Genomic DNA, 22,411 nt, shown 5'->3' on the forward strand with positions numbered 1-22,411 from the left:
TGCCCCCAGAGAGGCAAAAATCACCACCAGATCTTTGAATATTTAATTTATTAATTGATGATGCTTCCTAGTGGAGATTCGAACCCAAGGCCTCAGCTCCAAAGACCAGAACGCTAACGACTGCAGGTTTAGTTTTACTGTATACACTTTTATTTCTGAAGCACCTTGAAAGAATCTTAGAGGGCCAAAGTGCTGTACAGGAAAATTAAGTATACACTATACACTATATCACTCCACACTGCCCTCTACTGATGTTAAATGTTGCTTCGTGAACATGAGCGTTTTTTTTTTTGTATTTGCAAGGCTCCAAGATTTGGTTAAATTCAGTAATATAAATAATTAGTTTAATACAACATCAGTATGCGGATAAAAAAGATCCGCTGTGGCGACTCCTTAATCAGGAAAAAGTCGAAATAAACAAACAAAACACTGTCCTGTAATAAATTACTGTCAAGTTAAAATGAATACAAGTCCCAGAAAGCACCGCGCAGGCGGACCGGAAGTACTTCAGTTGAACTGTCGCCGCATTGCATGGTGGGAAGGCGGAAAAGCGCTCCAAAAGCGAAGCAAGAAATCGACGAGCACACGTTGCGGCTTTTCTTTAGTTTGGAAACAACAAGGGAAGCTCGGTTTTACAGCTGTATTTGCCACAGGTAAGGAAAATAATTTACCACATACTTATTTATATACATCTGGGGGGGTTTCTTTAACCTTTAAAGCAAAACCCCTTCCGACTGTTAAGGCATTTCTTTCTTCCAACATGGCTACCTCCATTATTCCGCTACACCAGTGTTTTCTATTGTAATTCATGTTAATGTATTTGGTCGCGCTAGACCGTGGATTATTTATTAGGCTTGATGATTTAAAAGTTAATTTCGGTGCCTTCATGCAGTGTAGCCCGTTCGAGGTGCGAGGTATCCGGTGTGGCTAACAGGGCTAGCCTTAGCCGGTGGTTGTTAGAGGCTGAACAAATACAGCACAGTGCACTTGTGCTAAGGCTTAACTTGATTTTTAAGGCCAGCTTTAAACTTGTTCAGTTTAAAAACTCCGAATGCCTCCCTCGTCAATTTAGAATTTACTCTTAAATCCCATTATCCTACAGCGGCATTAAAATGCGTCATTTTTTGAAGGAACCAAAAGAAACATGTCAATCGGCGTGCCCATTAAAGTGCTCCATGAGGCGGAGGGACACATTGTGACTTGTGAGACCAACACTGGAGAGGTGTACAGGGGCAAGCTGATCGAGGCCGAAGACAACATGAACTGCCAGGTAAGAAACCCTTTTTGTGTACTCAACTCCAGAGAGTATCTGGCCATTATAGCAAGTCCTGTACATGTTCAGTTTAATGCAAAGGGTGTCTCCCGAGATTTCTCACTCAAAAAAATGTCTTGCCGGTAATAATAATGGGATAAATAATTATACACACACAGTTAATGGAATTAATTCAAATTTGCCATTCTCACTATATTGCCATGTACATGTGTCTGTTTTCCCCGTCTTTTGCCTCCAAACTGGAGGAAGGGCGTTCATTTTGCTTTGGTTTCAGCACCATGGCACCTTTTGTTCCATAGAACAATGGCAAGAACAGAGTGAGCTAGGGGTGCAACGATTCATACTCCAAAAAAAATCTAGAATTTTCTGCTATCTCCTCACAAATTGAGATCTGGGATGCCGGCTTTCTCTTAATTATGACTACTGCGCAATACGTGGCATATTATGATGGTAGCATGACTTCATACAGTCTATTTCGGTTATGATGCAAAATGAAACATTTAGCACACATCAGTAGCTGCTCATTTCTAGCAGACAATACCGTGTAATAGAACACGGAAGTGCGTGTCTCGCTCACATTGAGAGTAATGTGTTCACTGTGCACTTTGAACATTGCAAAAACACTATATTTTCAAGAATTTGTCTTATTTCTAGCCAGTCGGTCTAGTCGGGTATTTGTAAATGCACAGCCATCAACATAATGTCACATGATTTTAGTCTTTGAAGGAATTATTTCTCTTTTCCTGTAAATGGTTGTGGTCTCTGATAAATGAATCTAGAAAAGCTCCATCATTTAGTCCACCAGACCCAAGAAAAAGTTGTTCTTATGTGAATAATAAAACAGTTGACTAAGAAATTAAACCAATTAATTATTTGCTGAAATGTTTTTTTTTCTAATTGCTCTTTAAGCAAGCGGGGAAAAATGTATTACTTGTTTACCAAACATTTTTAGTAGAATGCTCAATGACTAAAATACAGTATTTTATAGCTGTGGCCCTAGAGTGGGCTCAGTCATAGTCTTTCTCTGTGGGTGGAGGCGGGGCCAGGAGCGTAATTACAGTATAGAAAGTAAATTTCACTATCATTTTTTAATGTTAAAATCTCATCCCTCTCATTTTCGTAGACCCAATCTTGTGTGTTGTGTTGTCTCGGGAGACCCCCAGTAAATAATGATTGAGTATTGTAACATATGGTGTGAGATGTTGCGTCCGTGTGCAACAAATCCACTTGGGAAACTTGGTGAAAACTTTACAACAACTTATTTCCTCCTCTCCAGCAAGGTGAGATCTTTTCCTTTTCCAGATTCAGCCAGGCTTCATACAGTAGTGCTTTAAATTGTACTATAAACTGCTTTACTATCAACTTTACAAATCACCACACATGTTGGTCTGACATAGCAAATTGCAGATTTTTTATTTTTTTTACAAGGGTGATGCAGGCGCCTAATTTGCATTATTTGCCATAGTGCCAAATTGCATGTGGAATGGTAAAACTGAGCCTTTTGGTTTGCCATATCGTGTTTAACTTTGGCAGTCTACATTACTTTTTGAAACAACGTCTGTAGATGTCTTTGGCGAATGAGTGAAGATCTTTCTATATTGTAGCGTCCGGTGGAGTGCCCAGCATGCCCTGCAGCAAATAACACTTCTTGTTAAACATGCAGAATGGTAACTGATGTGTGAACTTGTCTCTTAGTTGGTATGTGTTTTTGCTTCCTATTTGTAAGACGGTTTTAGTTTGACCCTCTTTTTGCACTGCCAGGCTAGTTATTAGCTTTCTAATTGAAGAGCGCCTTCCTCAAGCAGTCCTAAGTGCGCCTGTTTGTTCAGTTATGATGCCTTCTAGTGGACAGTTTTGTAATGCCAAGCCACTCAGACAGTCTTCTTAGGAAGCGACATTAAAAAAATTACTAAAATAACTAAAGTCATTCTGTAGTGGTCCAAATTTAACTGTGGCGGGTCGCTACAAATGAGTAAATGCATGGGAAACCCTGCAGAAGCAAGGAGGCAAAAAAGAAGGCCTCTATTTGAGTGGAGGTGTTTATTAAAATGGACAACATACACCGCTTGACAATTAAGAACTTCTATATTTCCACACAGACAAACCCGGTACCACCCGATCACAGCAAAACCGTACATTTCAGCCTTGACGGCGGCTTTTTGAGTCACCGTTTAATTGTCGATGTTCTCCACAGATGTCCAACATCACCGTGACCTATCGCGACGGGCGGGTGGCTCAGCTGGAGCAGGTGTACATCCGCGGCAGCAAGATCCGCTTCCTGATTCTACCTGACATGTTGAAGAACGCGCCCATGCTGAAGAGCATGAAGAACAAGAACCAAGGCTCCGGTGCCGGAAGGGGCAAGGCGGCCATTCTCAAAGCGCAAGGTGAGTCTCTCCCGGCGTCCTTATTTTGGTTTCAATCACATGCGTTCATTCATTATGTGCAATATGCCCTTTTATACTCTTGTGTTACATGGTGCTAACATCTTTCTTTTCCTGCAGTGGCTGCAAGAGGAAGAGGACGTGGTGGCATGGGAAGAGGAAATATCTTCCAGAAGAGGCGATAATTGCTGCAGGTTTAGTGTGTTTTTGTATAGGCCACATCTTGTTTTTGTTCATTTTCTCCCATCAATTGAACGTCTTGTTCTGAACCTTGTCCATGGGAGTATATTGCTGTAAGTTCCTTTTTTTTTTTAAATAAAATAAACCTTTTAATTTCATGTGGTGTTTATTCAACTAGACTTATTATTCATTGATGGTTGTTAAGCTGGGGATGTGTGGCACAGCAGCCATTTGTTGCCTGCAGGTCTTAAAAAAAAATTATTGCCCATAAAAACAGTTGATTAGAACACACTGAGAACAACACAACGTTACAAGAAATGTTGATCATCACAAAATGTTTACTTTGCGCTGTTCGGATGGTGTTTACCTCGCTTTTCCATAATTGTACAAGGAAATTTGGTGTGGAATGTGGAGCTACAAGTCAAACAAGCTTCCTGGTATTCCACATGCAGACGAGTGTAAAATGCGGTAATTATTCGCCAATCTTTGCTAGGTGTGATTGCTCAATACACTTCAATCTAAGTAAAATCATTTTAAACTGGGGCGTTTTAGCTGAGATTCAGCTGCAGCTCCCCGATACGCCGCTAGGAGCGCCAGTGGCCCATTAAATGAAGTGGAGATTCCCAAGAGCCAAGTATAATATTTAGGTCATAAGATAAACGACATTTTGTGCGGAAGCCAACTCTCTCTGTCTTGGTGGGTGTCGCTGGTTTGAAAGTCTTAAAGTACACGGTATTGTTCTCTTATTTTGCCAACATTGTCGTGAGACAGGAGACTTGCTCCGTCACATCAGCGCTACATTGTTTCACTTGGGTAAGCTAGCTGTCACATCTCCCACCGCCGAAGAGGATTCCCGTCTCTATTCTTAAATAACACGCCAAGGTAAGCTTGTATTTGCTCTATAAGTGTGCTTGTTTTTTTTTATTTATTCACCACCACAGTTTACTTAACCGTCATTACTCGAACGTTCACCGTAGCATCCTCGCCTCCTTGTCATAACATCTGTACCTGCTAGCGCTAGCTGAGTGGGCTAAAGTTAGCCTGCTGGTTAACATCGTTAACATATTTTTTGCTAACAATATACATTTTATCATTCCTCAAATCACTTGAAGCGCCTAACATGTCAACGTAGCGTAGCTGGAATGTGTATGATTGGACCTGAAGTGGTCGTGAGCAAGATGAGGACATTGAACGCATCACCGTATGGTAAACAGCTGCAACTACACCATTGTTTACATGCAAACACTTATGTTTATTTTGATTGCAGGCTGTTAATTAATTACTAAGCAGCTGATGTGCGTTTTGTTGTGATGAAATTATATAAATTATTACATGATATGTGGGAGAATTGAAGACTTTCATATGGAATTGTTGCACAAAACTAGAGCTAATTGATCAGTCAATGGTGCAGTTGTAGGGAAAGTAAAAAAACAAACAATATTGCCTCATTTAGTGGTGAGGTCTTAATGTACAGTACTCAACTGCAGAGAGCTTCCGCCCTCTATGTAGAAAAATTTAAGAAGAATATAGCAAATTTTGATTTTTTTGTCCACAACCTCAAATGTTAATATTATGAATTAATAATCTTGATTAGTTTATTTTTCCTACAAATAAAATATACTGTTGATATACTATTATATTGCTATATGTTGGCATGTAGTGGATGTGGTTGTGTGCCAGTGTTTAAGTTGATCAAGGATGTTCATCCGTCCATTTACAGCAGCTTATCTCGTCCACGGCTGTGTGGCTCACTCTCAGGGTCGCCCCTCTTTGATCTCTTAATGAATCCTCCTCATCCAGCTGATCCGTGTGTTATACATGTCCAGTATCTTAGGTCTTTAGGATTGCATGCTTGCATTTAAGGTTGTACATGAACCTTCCTCCACTTGACATTGAAGGTCAGCTGACTTGTTACATGATGATGCTAAGTACAGCAGCTGGTGTTTCACCTCATTGGGGTAGTGGGGTTATACTGGAGCCTATCCCAGCTGACTTCTGGAAATAGGCGGGGTACACCTTGGTCAAATTATTTTCAGGGTTTGGAGTTTCGTACGTACCCACTGGATCTGTCTTTGATTTAGTCATGAAATAATGTTTTTACAAAACTGTGTCTTAACAAAGAGGTGTTGTCTTATATTCGTCTGAAAACAGTCTGAGAATGATGGGTGGTGTCATATTTGGGGTCAAAAACTTTAAACTACTCAACCTATTTGTCTTTAACATCTATTTTGACAAAACTGGATCTTAAAAATGAAGGAATTGTCTTAGTTGGTTCAAAACAGACTGAAGATCGTTTTATATTCAGGGTCGCAATTGGGATCCACCCAATTTGTCTTTCATTTTGTCATGCAAGAATATTTTTCCAGAAAGCAGGTCTTAAAAATTGAAGGTTTGTCTTATATTTGTTTCAAAATAGTCTGAAAATGACTTTTTTTATATTTTGTCATTTATTATATTTTGACATTTTATGTAATGCCATTTCATATTTGGGGTTGAGAGATTTATACATAATATAGACTTAATGTCTTTCCAAAACCGATTAAGTGCTCGTCTTACATTTGGGTTTAAAACGGTCTGATAATGACGGGTCGGCTTATGGTTTTGCTGCTCCACTCACCTTCGATTTTGTCATAAAATAATATTTTTCTAAAATCAGATTAAAAAAATAGTGGCTGTATAGTCAGGGTCATCTTATATATGGGACAAAAGAGTCTAAAACGACGGGTAGTCTTATATTCAGGGTCGCGAGTTTTCTACGCATCCACATGATCTGTTTTTGATATGGTCATTAAATAAGATTTTCCAAAACCATGTCTTGAAAATGAGCAGTCGTCTTATATTCCGCTCCAAACATTGGTCTTTTTGGGGGTCAGGAGATTTAATCACAACATTGTGCTGACTCTGGAGGGGCAACTGAGTAATTGAAGGAAATGTAGTCCAGATACGACCCCGTGTGTTAAAACATCATGTGGTGAGAAATCTATTTCCTGCTGTATTTGCTTTTAGGCATCAACCCATCCCGAGGTTCCCATCTGATGGAGCAGTTGTTAGTGTCTGCAGAGAGGCACCATGTTCCCTTGTCATGTAAGCGCCTGGCCCTCCGCTGAGCCCGCCGCCAGCTCCCGCGGCGGTCATGTTCCAATGACGCAGCCCTCGAAGCTGCTCCCCGATCTGCTGTGCAGCTGTCCCCCGCCGCCGCTGAGCGCCCACTCTGAGACGCCCTCACCAGACCCCATGGACTCCCTCATCGTTGTCACAGAGTGCGAACCCAGCAGCCGAGCGTCTGGAGGGCAAGGGGATGAGGAGGAGGTAAGACAACCAGCAGACATGCATACATATCACCTTACCTTTAAAGTTGGACTTAACGAGTATTCTTTACACAAGCAATTCCTCACATCGCAGGTGGAGGAAATGGACAGTTCCGAAACGCCGCCCTTCCCCACTCAGTCTTGTGACCTGCTCTCCCACACGGGGCGTCGCTCAGAGGCCCTGCTGCCCGCCGGCGAGGAGCAGAGAGCGCGCTTGAGTCTGTCGGACAGGAAGCTGTCGCTGCAGGAGCGCTCGCACACGACCACGTCACCCTGCGGGTCACCGGGACTCAACGGCCGCTACATTTACCCGTCTTTACCTTACTCCCCTATCACATCGCCCCACTCTTCTCCACGTTTACCCCGCCGGCCCACCGTGGAATCCCACAGTGTCTCCATCACGGACCTCCAGGTATGGGCACAGTCGCCTTCACTGCGCTTCACTTCCTCTGCCCGTGTATTTCAACAGCTATGATTACATACTATATCACAGAGTACTACATACTCATAGAGTACTAATACTATACGTATACTACGTACTATATCATACTTCCTCTTAGAGTGGCGGGTGGCATTTATTTACCTAACTGCAGAGAGGACCAGGCATCTGTTACAAGTGGAGTTTTGTTGCTCCCATTGCAAATAACATTCATTTTGGTTTCACAAGTGATTTTTCTAATTATTATTTATGTATGTATTTATTTATATTATAAGTAACATTTTTAATTATTACTTTGTATGTATTTTTAAGCTTTTTTTCTCAGAAATAAATGATACTTAATTGTAATAATTGAAATATTATGTATATAGTAGAATATATAAGCAGATCTTTATTTATTTGTATAAATAATATACATATATAATATACATATTATATATATAATTTCTGTGTACAATAGTTGATATATATATTATATTTGCAATAGAATAGAATAGACATTCTTGGGCATATGCAGCAGCAGTTTTGTCTTTAAATCCCACTGGCATCTTTACCAACGCTTCATCTGCTGTGCAGGTGGTGTTTTTGTTGCCATAGTAACGGCAATTAGGTAAGCCACCCAGTCGAACCACCTGTCAGGGGGGAAAAATATTTTACGGCATTTAAGTGTACAGCACGTCTGGCCCTGATTTTGGGTGCAGCATTTATTGGAGCCACTATTTGAGGAAATACTTTATTTTGTGTGTCGATTTAGACACCCCCACACCCGTACTAATTAGCACTAAATATTGTTTTTCAAGCAATGCCAGTAGTGAAAGCTGAGCTTTGTGGATGCAAAGGTAAGGAAAGGTAAGGTCTCCATAGACGTAGAAGGTAGCAGACGGACCTTGGTTAGCTTTTAGCCGAGACGTCCTCACCCAGTCGTTGGCAGTCAACGAGCAGATAATGTAGAGTTTGTTCTGCGTCGTACAGCGTGAGCTGGCAGCGCCACACTTTTCCCCCGATGCTATATTTTAAAAATAGCAGCTTGCTTCGTCACTGTATCCCTCTGTGCTGTAGTCTGGCTTCAGATTCTTCACTGCAGCACCCGCTCATACCGCAGGACAAAAGAGTCTTCAAAGATGCGTCCTACTGTATGACACGCCGCATAATAAGCAGATAATGATTCTGTCAACTTTTTCTTTTGAGTTTACTGAGCTGTAACTCCGGGGAGGTAAATTGGAGATTGATATGATGTCCTTGCCAAGCACATTTTATAACAAGCGTCTTCTTGTCTCACCCACACCCCCCACCCGTCTCTGCTGTTGGCTGCTCATCAAGGACTGCGTTCAGCTCAACCAGTACAAGCTGAAAGACGAGATTGGAAAGGTACCGTCCCGATTGCTCCCCTTGTCACTTTTCCCCTCCAGCTCCATACCACATGCCTGTCAAGTGTCGCTAGCGCTCATCAACCAGGATGTGTAATGCGCTGCCTGATATCCTCTCCTCAGATGTCCTCATTTCCTATTCTCTCTCCCTTTCTGAGTGTGTGTGTGTGTGTGTGTGCAAAGCAGACGGCCCACCAGAGAGTTGCAAGATGGATGAGAGGCCGGTATAAATAGGTGCTCTCCGAGGGTTGTGCCAGGCACTGTGGATTCTTTTTGTGTGTGACTTAATTAAAGATAGAATGTAGGGACAGGCGTTAGACTACGTTTCCTTGATGTAGACAAGGAATCACCATACTGACACAAATATAAGAAAATAATTTAAAAAAAGACCCAGCAAAAATGGCAAACCAGCAAAAAGACATATGAGGTAATGAGAAAGACTTGAAATGTTGATACAAAGACCTTAGAAAAACAAGTGTAACATTTTTAGCCTTCAGTACGCAAATTAAATATGTAAACGTCATCTAGCCCCGCCCCCCGACAATGCACCACCACAAATAGATTGCAATCCTTTGGTAAATGTCAGTGATCAATAGTAATAAAGATATTCTATTTCATAGCTGCTCTGCGGTACATTTGACCTTATAACTCCTCCTCTGTTGTTTTGCTAAAACCCATTCTCTTCAGGTCTCCGTCACCTGTGTGTGTGCAGGAGTGACTGGAAGAAAAACGACTGGTTAGAGGTGTAGATGATTGGCACCACCTGTTTTTGCATGTTTTAATCTGACGCCTGAATGTAAGACGACTGGTCTTTTTAAAAGTTTTTTTTTTTTTACTGGGGAAAAATATTATTTTTGACAAATTGATTTTAAAATTTAAAATTTTTAATGACATGACCAAAAACGTTTTTAACTATCCACCTATTTTCTATGCCGCTTATCCTTACTAGGGGGTGCTGGAGCCTATCCCAGCTGGGGTACATCCTGAACTGGTGGCCAGCCAATCACAGGGCACATATAGACAAACAACCATTCACACTCACATTCATACCTATGGACAATTTAGAGCCGCCAATCAACCTAGCATGTTTTTGGAATGTGGGAGGAAACCGGAGTACCCGGAGAAAACCCCCCCACACACAGGGAGAATATGCAAACTCCACACAGAGATGCGGAGATTTGAACCCAGGTCTTCCCGATGTCCTGATTGTGTGTCCTACATGCTAACCACTCGTCCATGTTAAAACTATAAAAAAATAGATAATAATAACAAATATATACGTATCTTGTGTGTTGAAGGTAATGTTTAGCAGACCAGAGTTGGATAAAACGTCTAATAAAGGAAACCTTGTTTATCGTGGTTAGTCGACCTGACCATGATAAATAAATTTCCTCGAGGTAAGGTTCCTTATTTATAAATGTATTATTTTTGTAGCTAGAGCATAGAAAACATGTTTACAGCCTTCCAAATATATTTTTTAAGCATTATTAGAGCCCTCTAGACATGAAATAACACCCCTATAGTCGCCTTTACACCCCTATTACCCAGTCAATAATAATAAACACATAATGTCTCACAGTATATTATACACTACCGCTCAAAAGTTTGGGATCACTTGGAAAATGTTTTTGGCCAGTCTGAGATATGTTTTTTTTGTCTTGGCAGTCCTGCCATGAAGTCCAGCATCCTGAAGTCGCCGCTTCACTGTTGATACTGACGCTGGTGTTTGACGGCTACTATTTAGTGCAGCTGCCAGGTGACGACCTGTGAGGCGTCTTTGTCTTAAACTACACACTCTCAGATATTGCAAGAAGACATTCTTGCACAGTTGTGCGTTGTTTTTCTGTCCTTGTTAGACCCAGTTTGTGCTGCTTTCTGAAGGGAGTAGTTAACAGCATGGTTAGAGATTTAGTTTTAGATTTTTAGATGGGTTTCTAATAATCTATTAGCCTTATAAAAAGATGAACTTGGATTAGCAGCCATTCCAGGAGATTGACGCAGAGGACTGACAGTTGTTGATAGTAGAGAAAAGAAGAAATTTGCAAGTGATCCCAAACTTTTGAGCGGTAGTGTATATTCAGTATATATATAAAAAATACATTATATAGGCTCACACGGGCCGCACAGTGGCCTAGTGCCCTGCGATTGGCTGGCGAACGGTCCAGGATATACCCTACCTTTAGCCCGACACTCTTGACTCTAATGAGGATTAAGCAACACAGAAAATGAATGAATAGACTCACACATGTTAACATCTTTGTTTACGTACTGTCCTGTACAATGCTCCTGTGGTGGCCATTGGTCTACTCAATGTAACATTACTGACACCTAGTGACCAGTGTGGAGTACTGCACATCAATACAATCAGGTTACAATTGAGTGCATGACATAATCAGTTCACAGTTCCACATGTCCAAAAGGAGTAGGAAGAAGCAAAGCTTATTAAATCCTACCCCATCTGGTACTTTTACAATCAGTAACTGTTATATTTGTTCACTTCCTGCCTTTCTGATATAATTTATTTATTTTTATTATTAATTATTATTATATATTATTATATACATATATATTATTTATATTATATATTGTATATATAATATATTATATATTATTTATTATTATTAATTAATATTATTTTGTATGTTTTTGTCACATACCGAAGTATGAGGTTGTATGACCATACAATGACATAATGGTACCCATAGTAACCATCAATATAGTGATATATATAGCACATCATGACTGGTTCAAGACTCTTCATCCTTGTATTTAGCAAACATCCAGTGCTTGTATTGTTGCTTGAATATGCATAATTGTTTTCTTCGACAACATAATTTAGTAATAATGACATTCGGAGTGCAAAGTGATGAGGGACGGCTATCTGTTCGCAAATGAGCTCTTCAATTAATAATAATCTATAACGTCTTCATATCAAGAGCACCCCTGCAGGTTGCAGCCAAGTACTGCCTTGCATTTATACGATGAATATCCAATCAACCCAGCACCATCACGTCTTTAACCTATTTTGCACACAGATACGTAACAGTAGAGCCTACAATTGAGCGTACCTTCCCCCAGGAAGTATAACGACATCGTAGCCTCTCTGATGTGCTCCTCTCAGTTAGAAGCTATTTCTCTCCCTCAGGCATGTAAGTGAGCCTCGTTTCTGCTCTGTGTGGGAGTGCCACGGAATTAATCCCCCATCCCATTTCCTTCATTAGCCTGAAATCAAAATTGAAAGGGAGAGGGAGAGACGACGCAAATGCTGTCTATTGTTGCTTTGAGACAGCTGGTGCAACACGAGTGCGTGCCATCAGCCCACTCACGTCCTCCATGTTTGTGTATATCATCTTTTGTATGATATTCTCTGATTGCTGTTTTTTTTCCCCTTCCTTAAAACTCCAGGGCTCCTATGGGGTTGTCAAGCTGGCTTACAACGAAGACGACGACACGTACTATGTGAGTCGTCGTTCCTCTTAATATCTCTAATAACCGAGCCCACTTGTCACAATAAGTGTACATGCAACGCTATGTGTGTGTGTGTGTGTATGTGTGTGTGTGTGTGCACCAGTTCAGTAATAAGACATCATTGCAACAACTTCCGAGGTTGCCGTGCAATGATCGTCACAGCAGTTCTCATTAAACCGTGTGATGCAGATAGACTGCGAAGTGCAGATTACGGGGCCCGCACGGCACATTGTCTCATTATATCACCATTATATTAAGAACTGAGAGCATTGGCTATAATTTAATATACATTTATTATCATTTAAAATCAAATGTCCCCATAGGAAGTCATGGGAAGGATGTGTTACAAAACTCTTTTTAGTAATACAACACCAGTCCACTGTGATTAGGATACGTCACGTAAATACTGTTTTGCACGCTGGAAGGGGTGTTGCAACAACAGAATGTGTTCTGCCTTTTTTAAATATCGTCCCAGGCTGGGACCTTCTTTTTGGGTGTTCAGGTGTAACAGTACACCGACTCCCTGACCTCTGTAACATTCATTAGCACTTAAATTATCTTTCCGACAGTCAAGCAGCCAATATTAGTTTTCTCTGTCTGAGCTTTTACTGATGTTCCTGCTGTGATGATGACTTCCCACTGCGGCTTGGGAAACATAATTATTCACTAATAATTATATTGAAATACTATTTATGATAATTTCATAATTATTATTTATTGCAAAAATTTCAATAGTTTGTACTAAATAATGTATTTATTATAATCATTATTTAGAAATGGTTATCTAATCCTAATAATGTGTTTCGCCGTCCAAATCCCTGCAGGCCATGAAGGTTCTGTCCAAGAAGCGGCTGATGAGGCAGGCGGGCTTCCCACGTAAGTTAGCATCCATCAACATTGAAACGCTCGCCGCCATTTTTGTGCTGTAATTCCTCCTCCTAAACCGTCACCAGGACGACCCCCTCCTCGCGGAGCCAAGGCGGACCCCGAGGGCCCCCCGCAACCTAAAGGCCCCCTGGAACGGGTCTACCAGGAGATTGCCATACTGAAAAAGTTGGACCATCCTAATGTGGTGAAGCTAGTAGAGGTGAAGAACAAGAATCCTGTAATAAGCCTTCATGGTGTGTGTGTGCGTGTTTTCATTTCCGTCTCTTGTGTGAATCGTGTGCCAGGTTTTGGATGACCCCAGTGAGGACCATCTGTACATGGGTACGTTGTGCCCAGAAAGCCTTTTTCTTGCACACATGTCCGCCACACACACACGCACGATAATGAATATTGTCGTTTACTAATGACATTTGTGTTTGTGTCACAGTGTTTGAGCTGGTCAAACAAGGGTAAGCCTCTATTATTGTCACCACACTGGAAATGCTTCAATCTCATTAGTTATGATTGCTAATTGAGCATGTGCGTGTGTGTGTGTGTGTGTCTCTATCCAGGGCGGTGATGGAGGTGCCGACAGATAAACCCTTCAGCGAGGACCAGGCTCGCTTTTATTTCCAGGATCTTCTCAGGGGAATTGAGTATTGTGAGTTCCACGGGCATCCTGTTATCTTTACATGAGCCATTACATACAGAAACACAGCATTAACACATGATGCCTGGATGCATCCCGGTGTGTAGCAACCTCTCAAGCAGCCGTATTTTAACACCAAAACGTCATTTACAGTACATTCATCAATGTGTGTGTATTTAGTTAGTTAGTTAGTGGCTGATTCAGCAGCTACAATCTCCAAGCTAGACAACAAATACAACATATCTTCTATATTCTGGTGTTAAACCATGCCAGTTTTTCAGATAATCAGGTTTGTGCATTTGGAAGTGAGCCCTGAAAGAAGTTTAGAATGGCTCAAAGGGCTGGGTTTCAAAAGGCGTGGTAAAACTGCCCCTCTGTGATGTCACAGAGGGGAGGATGTCCTTGTATGGGCGTGTGTGTACGCCAGATAAGCTCTCTGCACTCCCCCATTCTATTCAAGCTCTGCTAGCAATGGCTCGTACGGCATTTGTCAATTTCAGACTGGACTGTTGAATACATTAAAACAGAACGTTTTCGCTGGAAGCATAAAATCCAAAGAAATACAGTTGAATAGGTGCAGATTAGCAAGAACTGCAATGCTTTCTGTGCTCTATAGGAGTCCACAACTCAAAAAAGAAATGAGCAATGCTAGCTTCTGTGAGTCTATATTATGTCTTCTATTTGTCTTGTTTTCTCTTTTGATGTTCTTGCCCCCATCCTTGCCCAGATGGGGGTTCAGATCAGGGGATGTCGTCTCTTGTCATCTATTCTTGCCAGTTTGTAAAGCTCTTTAAGTATGACACCCAGTTGACCACAGGGTGTTATTTTATGTCTAAAGGGCTCTAATAAGGGTAAAAAAGAAAATATATAATGTTGTAAGCAGGTTCTCTATGCCCTTACTACTTCATTAATTTATATATAAAGAATTCTACTTCATGTATCACTGTAGCCACATCGACATCCTCTATATGAAAGCTGACATATCTGATGCTTCTATATTTATTTCATGTCTGCACTGCTGATGCAGCTGGTACTGTATGTCATCTCCGCAGTACATTATCAGAGGATCATCCACAGAGACGTGAAGCCCTCCAACCTGCTGGTGGGTGAGGACGGACACATCAAAATCGCCGACTTCGGCGTCAGCAACCAGTTTGAGGGGGCTGACGCCCTCCTGACGAGCACCGTGGGGACGCCCGCCTTCCTCGCCCCCGAGACGCTGTCAGAGACCAGGAAGAACTTCTCCGGCAAGGTGAAGTCAAAGTCAGCTGGCTTGTCAGCGCCCTCTGGAGATGCAAGGCGGTGCTACAAGGCATTTCCTGGTTTCCATTTGTCAATACACTCATATAGTGTTTTTTTTTTCAATGAATCGTGCAGGCTTTGGATGTTTGGGCCATGGGTGTGACGCTGTATTGCTTTGTCTTTGGAGTGGTGAGTCATTTTTTCAATAAACTTTCACTTTATTCTACGAATCACCTCAAAGCAACACCTTTATTTGTCTTTATGTTTAGTGTCCATTTATGGATGAGCGCATCCTCAGCCTGCATCAGAAAATCAAAACGCTGCCAGTGGAGCTACCAGAACAGTTAGTTTCTACCTTTTTTTTTTTTTTTTTACTCCCAAGCGTGACTCTTACTGTCTTAACAGTGCCGACATATCAGAAGACCTCAAAGATTTGTTGCTGAAAATGTTGGACAAGAATCCAGAGAGCAGAATATCCATTCCACAGATGAAGGTAAGCTGCAACATTCCTCTTCTTTCATCCACTCCGCTTTTTTTATTCATTTGATTGGTCTTCCAGGTGCACCCGTGGGTGACCCGGCACGGCGCCGAGCCCCTCCCTCCGGAAGACGACGCCTGCTGCATGCTTATTGAGGTGACGGAGGAGGAAGTGGAGAATTCCGTCAAACACATCCCCAGCCTGGCCACAGTGGTAAACGCCTGTCACTTCACTTTTTACTTTTTATCCCAGTGAGTGATGGACCGTCCAAGTAGGAGTTTGTTGTCATTATTAACACACTTCTCTTCATTTTAGTATTCTATTACGTTCATGCAATTTACTTCATTTGATGTATTCGGTGCTCTAATTATTATGGAGTTTTGAGAGCGTATTGAATGTATTAAATTAAATACATTAATTTAATATTAAATTAGATTAATAAAAAGCATAATATTATTTGTTTTTTAGAGGTGCAGTACATATATTGGAACATCTGCCATAAAACACGAAATAAAAAGAAATGTAAAATATATAAAGTACATTTATTATTATTATTGTTATTATCTTCTTTAAAGTAAAAAAAGGTAAAACCAATAACAAATTAAACAATTAAATAATCCATTAAAATAATTATGAAAATAATACAAAATATAAATAAATACATAAATATGATATACTCTGCATTTAAATTAATAAAAAGCATAATATTATTTGTTTTTTTAGAGTTGCATTACATACAATAGAACATCTGCCATAAAACATGAAATAAAAAGAAATGTAAAATACATAAAGTTAATTTATTGTTATTAATTATATTACTATTATAATAATTATTATTATCTTCTTTAAAGTAAATAAGACATGATAAAATCAACAACATATAAAAAATAATGCATTAAAATAATCATGAAAATAATACAAAATAAAAATAAATATAAAATATCTGCCATAAAGAAGAGTAAATAAATTAAATATAGAAATAAATGAAGGAAAACATTTTCCTTTAAAAAAACAAGTTTTTTAAATATTAATTAAAAAAAATAATGTATTAATGTAAATATAAATATAATTAAAATAAAAAATAAACTGTAACATTTCACATTTGTAATTTTTTTTTTATTTGTGAAGTGACATATTAAATAAGTATTAAGATAAATCAATACCTCCAAATTGTCCATAGGTATGAATGTGAGTGTGAATGGTTGTTTGTCTATATGTGCCCTGTGATTGGCTGGCCACCAGTCCAGGGTGTACCCCACCTCTCGCCTGAAGACAGCTGGGATAGGCTCCAGCACGCCCACGACCCTCATGAAGATAAGCGGTAGAAAATAAATGAATGAATAAATCAATACATTTGAAGGAATTATTAAATAAATGCAAAATACAAACATGAATATATTAATTCATATCAATAAAAATGATAGAAATTAAGAAATCTAGAGGGGGGAAATGTAAAAAAAAAGTAGCGTTATTAAATGTATTTTTTTAAAACTTTTTTCAGATCCTGGTGAGAACCATGTTGAGAAAGCGCTCCTTCGGGAACCCCTTCGACTGGGGTCGTAAAGAAGGTTGTGGCAGCTTACAGACGTAAGGACTTTACGCCGTAAACAGAAAAGTACCTTCAATTAAAACCAAAAAATACTTCTAGCACTGGTCTCTTTGCATCATTGCTGTTTTTGTTATAGGAAACAGCAGCCTGGCGACGGCACGAGGAGCGTGGATCTTCCTTATGTGGGAGAAGACGAAGCTCTTTCCTGATGCGCCAGGTTGGATTTATCCTTTATTCCCGCCACGCCGACACCCCTTTACTTTTCTACTGTCCAACTCACAACTACTGTACTGTACTGTACTGTACGCTGCCTATATGTGGAAATGGCATGGCCGTGTAGGGGGACAAGAACATTTAAGGACATCGTCTCCTTCTACGAGACTGTGGGAACATTCCAGGAGGAGAGGCTCCTCCTCCTCCTCGTCCTATCTTTGCATGCTTCTCTGGTGTTAGCATGCTCAGTCTCAGGCGTCCACTCCGTGTTCCGCCGTAGTCTGGTCTCCTTTTTGACAACACTTTCAGGTACGACAACAGCACACACTTTATGAAGTCAGGGAGGACCTTCTCAGTCTTCATCACTTTTAAGTACTACAAAAAAAACTCAACCGTTTCCCCGCTTGTGTCCCATCTTGTAATATATTTGATTTAAAAGGAAGCTAAAAAAAAAACAAAAAGGGATGGACTGTTTACTGAGTGCACGTGTTCTGGTGACTTTATAAGCTATTTGAACCTTTTTACGAAGAATAGAAAGCTTTAATGAAGGTGTAGTGCTTTGTGAACAATCGCACTCCATCACTCCAACATGCTAGGTGAACATTCTTAATCTTTTGCAAGGTGCTTCTGGTGAATCTTTAAAGAGTCCCTGACATGATTGATCAACTTTGCTTATATATGCATCCATTTTCTATACCGTTTATCCTCATGATGGTGGCAGGCATGCTGGAGCCTATTCCAATATTGCTTATTTATTTGTAATTACCGTTTACATTGTTACATTTTTGAAAGAAAACGGTAAATTGTCAAAAATGACATTTTTAGTGCCACACATAATGAGTTTGCTTGCTGTTCAGCCTCCTTTCCTGAAGTGACATCTGCTAAAGCAGAGTAAACAATAGCTTCTCGAGGTATAGCTAGTTGACTTGGTTCGGTATATTTTTGATAGAAATAGTAGTCATATGAAAATGTTGTGTTGCTGCTGGATGTTCAATGTATTTAAGTGATACTGTAAGTTTGTTTGTTTCACAAAAGTGGAAGGTTTAAAATGGTAAATGGTAAAAATTCACTTGCATAGTGCTTTTCCACCTCCATTTATTTACTGATGACGACTGATCAGGAGGAACTGGAGGTTCATTATCTTGTCCCGAGGATACTTTGATTTTGAAAAAGAATACTATTCGTCGTATTAACATTCCGATACCAATCTTTATCTCCATGTCTTAAGGCTTAAGTCCATCTTCTGCCAAATGTTTCTTCCTCCTCCATCCATCCATTTTCCTCCGCTTATCCGGGTCCGGGTCGCGGGGGCAGCAGTCTTAGTAGGGAAGCCCAGACTTCCCGGTCCCCGGCCACCTCCTCCAGCTCCACCGGGAGGACACCAAGGCATTCCCAGGCCAGCTGTGAGACATAGTCCCTCCAGCGTGTTCTAGGTCTGCCCCTGGGCCTTTTCCCGGCTGGGCATGCCCGGAACAACTCACCAGGGAGGCGTCCGGGAGGCATGAACCAGATTTGGCCGCCGAAGACCAGGTCGCCCATGCACCCGCCCTTGACCGCCACCCAACACACAATGCACCGGACCCTTATGCTTGCCCCCATAGGTGGTGGGTCTGCGAGGGGGTTCTTCCTCCTCGAAAACTAGTAACACATCGATGTCGGCTACGATGACTGTAAACATGCTCTGTGTTGTACACCGCTTTGTTTGTGTAGCTGAGAAGTGTCACTTCCTGAAATGATTCCTGCCGCAATGTAGAACATAATTCCAGCTAATACTGTATATAACATATTTTAGCAAAGCTGATCAATCATGTCAATAATTAACATCACCCCATGAAGGTATAATCGATAGCTGGTCTTTGTATTCCTCCCAACTTCTCTTCTCCAACCTCCAAGTGAAAATACGTTTTGTGTCGTTTATGTTCAGAAGGCACTGATCTTGTTTGCAAAGACACCAAAAAAAGCTGAATTTTATATGTAAAGAACCTTTAAATACATTTTGATGAGGGATTTTTTTGTACAAATCTATGCATGACATATCTAAAAAAAAAATGTAGAGAAAAGATGTGCCATGTGGAGGCGGACTTTTCCAACCAACTTCTTCTTTACACGTTCATCACAGCAGTTCATCACCGGAGGTGTCTAATCAACATGCTAGAATATTGATCATATAATCAATGCTTCCACACAGCCGCTACTGTACGTCAGCACTGCTTGATGTTGAATGTATACAAAAAGGGATTTTTTTAAGTTTCTTGCACATTTCTCCACCCTCTTGTTCTTGTTTAAGATGAGAACTATGCATTCCTCTTTTTTTCTTCTTTTAATCATTATTTTAATGCACCTACAAGGAATATTACAAGGGGTAGATCTAAAAATAATAATTTGGATATATATATTTTTTAACCTGGGGGGGGAGTTGTCGTAGAAGAACAAAAAATTCATGAGAAAAATATATATAAAATCTAAAATTTTACATTATAATAAATATTATAATATTAATTATATATAATATATAAATATTTATTAAAATTATAATTATATATTGGTTGGTATTATTTATTTATTATAATTTTAAAAATATTTTTATTATATAAATGTTTTTAAAGAAAACAAATCTTACCAGAATATAGTTGGGATCTTAAGGAATAAGAAGTTGTAATATTGAATACTAATAGTAGACGTAAAGAGGAAAAAAGGTCACTTTTTACAAGAATAAAGTTGTATTATGAGAATAAAGTCATAATATTATCAAGTAAAAAAAGTTTTAATCTCATGAGAATAAAGTGGTAAAGTCATGTGAAAACTTATACTTAATACTTTAATGGAGTCCTTCATTTTCCAAAGTCACAATGGGACAATAAAGTCAAGGAGTTCTCAAAATATTTTGACATAAAACCCACATTACCACATTAGACGTTACCAATGCTGTAGAAAAAAAGAGAAAAACGCTAAAATGCTAAAGCTACTTACCATGGAGAGACGTCTTGAAGTAACTTGGGACTGTCCAGTCTCTACTTCCGGATCGGATTCGGGATCCAACACATACAACTGTATGCTTAAAAAGATAAACTCCTATACCGTTTATCAACTATAAAAGTTGGCTTCACACCTAGCAGCACAAGACCAGACGTCCTCCTGAGCACTTGGGCGCGTGGAATAAAGTCATCGTGGAATAAATTAATTGGTGGAATAAATTAAAACAGACTGTTTTCGCGGAAATAGGTGCAGATCCCAGAAGATCTAGTGGTTATCATGTGTAGCTGCTCTATAGGAGTCCACAACTCAATACAAAGGGACAAAAAATAATCATAATAGGTCCCATTAAAAAACACACACTTTATTTTACCAGAATAAGGATATAGTCCTTTGACAATACCAATTTTATGTGAATATTGTCCTAATTTTAATTTTCCAAACTTTAAATATTACAGTTATAAAGTAGTGAATTTACTAATTTTTTATTTTTCCCCCCTGACCTGTTGCCCCTTGAGAGAGCACAAAAAGAGTGAGAATATGCAAAAAAAAAAAAAAATAATAATAATAAATAAAACCAGATGATATTGATGTGATATTCCAAATAGGCTGCACAAGCTGGCTGTGGACTGAGTTGAAGGTAAAACAATTGAATGTTTCAATTGCTGGATCAGTATTTTCATTTCCATACATTTACCAATCAGATATTCATGTTGACCTGCTGTACTGTATGTATGATATTTATATACTGTATAATCCTACGTCACGATGCATGCCAAACACACACAAACACACACTGTATTGTCACAGCATGCGACACAAATATACATACTTACTATCTTCTTCAAGGGTTGAATAAAAACATGACTATATTGGAGACATTTTTCATGTGAACATTTCTTCTCATTAGGATCGGACGATTTCCATAAAAACAAAAAAAACCCAAAAACATGATCAGCACTCCAATCCGTGCCAGCGTGTTTGATCACTCCCTTCAAACCTCGTGCTCCACTTCTTTACATGCTTTGATTAGCTGTCGATGGTTGCGGCTAACTAGCTAGCAATACAGAATTATCCGCCTAGCTTCTGGGCTTCGGATTCCAAATGTGACTTTTTACCACAGTGACATTTTGTTTTTAAAACAAACAAGCAATGCGGTTAGTTTGGAGCTGGTTTTTGTCCCACTGGGGAGTGGATATCACATCCATGGGCTTACGTACCTGTCACTGAGCAATTTAACTATCTTGTTGACATGCTACTGATTATGTCGTTACTTGTTTTGTCTTCTTATTTTGTCGCACAGAAATTTTTCATATCATCAAACAAATTAGTGACAACGAAATGCAGTACTTAGTTATTATTAAGGGAGGAAAAAAAATCCAAATTACATGGCCCTGTGTGAAAAATAGATTGCCCCTCCTTATTAAAACATAACTTAATTGTGATGTATCAATGTGGAAAAGTTTATAAAGCCATTTTCTCGAGGTTTGGGACTCCAGCAAACTACAGTGAGAGCCATTATCATCAAGTGGCAAAAACATGAAACAGTGATGAATTCCCATTAATGGCCGGCCATCCAAAATAACCCCAAGAGCGCATCGATGACTCATCCATCAGGTCACAAAAGACCCTACAACAGCATCCACCATGATCCCCAAGACCTTTGAGAAGATACTCTGTGGTCTGAGTTGAAAAAAGTGGAACTTTTTTGAACAGTAAAATATGGCGGTGGTAGTGTGATGGTCTGGGGCTGTTTTGCTGCTGAAGGAGAATGTCCGACCATCTGTTGGTGACCTCAAACTGCAGCAGGACCATGATACAAAAACACACCAGCAGGTTCAAAATTCCCCCACGGCTGTAAGAGACTCATTGCAAGTTATCACAAACGCTTGATTGCAGTTGTTGCTGCTAAGGGTGGCTACTTAACTGTAGGGAGGAATCACTTTTTCACACTGGGCCATGTATAGCTTTGGATTTTGATTCTTTTTATTCATTTAAAAACAGTATTTTGTGTTCAGTTG

General features: G+C 39.9%; 2 protein-coding genes across 5 annotated transcripts; both read left to right on the top strand.

Moving 5' to 3' along the window:
* Positions 1 to 485: 485 nt before the first annotated feature.
* On the top strand, positions 486 to 3,995 carry snrpd3l (small nuclear ribonucleoprotein D3 polypeptide, like). Its single transcript, XM_058056141.2, has 4 exons — positions 486 to 653; positions 1,131 to 1,270; positions 3,468 to 3,660; positions 3,778 to 3,995. The coding sequence occupies exons 2-4, from the start codon at positions 1,145 to 1,147 to the stop codon at positions 3,840 to 3,842; spliced, it is 384 nt and encodes a 127-aa protein (XP_057912124.1). The 5' UTR covers positions 486 to 653; positions 1,131 to 1,144; the 3' UTR covers positions 3,843 to 3,995.
* A 436-nt stretch (positions 3,996 to 4,431) lies between these two features.
* On the top strand, positions 4,432 to 21,267 carry camkk2 (calcium/calmodulin-dependent protein kinase kinase 2). 4 transcript variants are annotated; one of them, XM_058056137.2, is made up of 18 exons: positions 4,433 to 4,533; positions 4,609 to 4,719; positions 6,844 to 7,146; positions 7,240 to 7,557; positions 8,905 to 8,952; positions 12,357 to 12,410; positions 13,244 to 13,295; positions 13,373 to 13,506; positions 13,592 to 13,628; positions 13,735 to 13,756; positions 13,859 to 13,947; positions 14,988 to 15,187; positions 15,313 to 15,366; positions 15,447 to 15,520; positions 15,583 to 15,670; positions 15,737 to 15,868; positions 17,157 to 17,242; positions 17,341 to 21,267. In XM_058056137.2, the coding sequence occupies exons 3-18, from the start codon at positions 6,907 to 6,909 to the stop codon at positions 17,411 to 17,413; spliced, it is 1,701 nt and encodes a 566-aa protein (XP_057912120.2). In that variant the 5' UTR covers positions 4,433 to 4,533; positions 4,609 to 4,719; positions 6,844 to 6,906; the 3' UTR covers positions 17,414 to 21,267. The 4 variants fall into 4 exon arrangements, with proteins under 4 accessions (XP_057912119.2, XP_057912120.2, XP_057912121.2 ...); XM_058056136.2 differs by having other exon boundaries at positions 4,432 to 4,719; XM_058056138.2 differs by lacking the exon at positions 4,609 to 4,719 and having other exon boundaries at positions 4,439 to 4,533.
* The last annotated feature ends 1,144 nt before the right edge of the window (positions 21,268 to 22,411 follow it).

The sequence above is a fragment of the Doryrhamphus excisus genome, linkage group LG19, assembly GCF_037039965.1.
Source record: "Doryrhamphus excisus strain RoL-2023G ecotype Guam linkage group LG19, RoL_Dexc_Guam_v1.1, whole genome shotgun sequence".
In the NCBI taxonomy this organism is placed as follows: domain Eukaryota; kingdom Metazoa; phylum Chordata; class Actinopteri; order Syngnathiformes; family Syngnathidae; genus Doryrhamphus; species Doryrhamphus excisus.

What these genes read in the sequence shown, in the direction of transcription:
- camkk2 (XM_058056136.2), top strand. Translation starts at nt 6,907, where the DNA reads ATGTTCCCTTGTCATGTAAGCGCCTGGCCCTCCGCTGAGCCCGCCGCC. An exon ending in TTTGAGCTGGTCAAACAAGG is followed by an intron (nt 13,757 to 13,858) that starts GTAAGCCTCTAT and finishes GTCTCTATCCAG; the next exon opens with GGCGGTGATGGAGGTGCCGA. An exon ending in TCTCAGGGGAATTGAGTATT is followed by an intron (nt 13,948 to 14,987) that starts GTGAGTTCCACG and finishes TCATCTCCGCAG; the next exon opens with TACATTATCAGAGGATCATC.
- snrpd3l (XM_058056141.2), top strand. Translation starts at nt 1,145, where the DNA reads ATGTCAATCGGCGTGCCCATTAAAGTGCTCCATGAGGCGGAGGGACAC. An exon ending in AAGACAACATGAACTGCCAG is followed by an intron (nt 1,271 to 3,467) that starts GTAAGAAACCCT and finishes TGTTCTCCACAG; the next exon opens with ATGTCCAACATCACCGTGAC. An exon ending in GGCCATTCTCAAAGCGCAAG is followed by an intron (nt 3,661 to 3,777) that starts GTGAGTCTCTCC and finishes CTTTTCCTGCAG; the next exon opens with TGGCTGCAAGAGGAAGAGGA.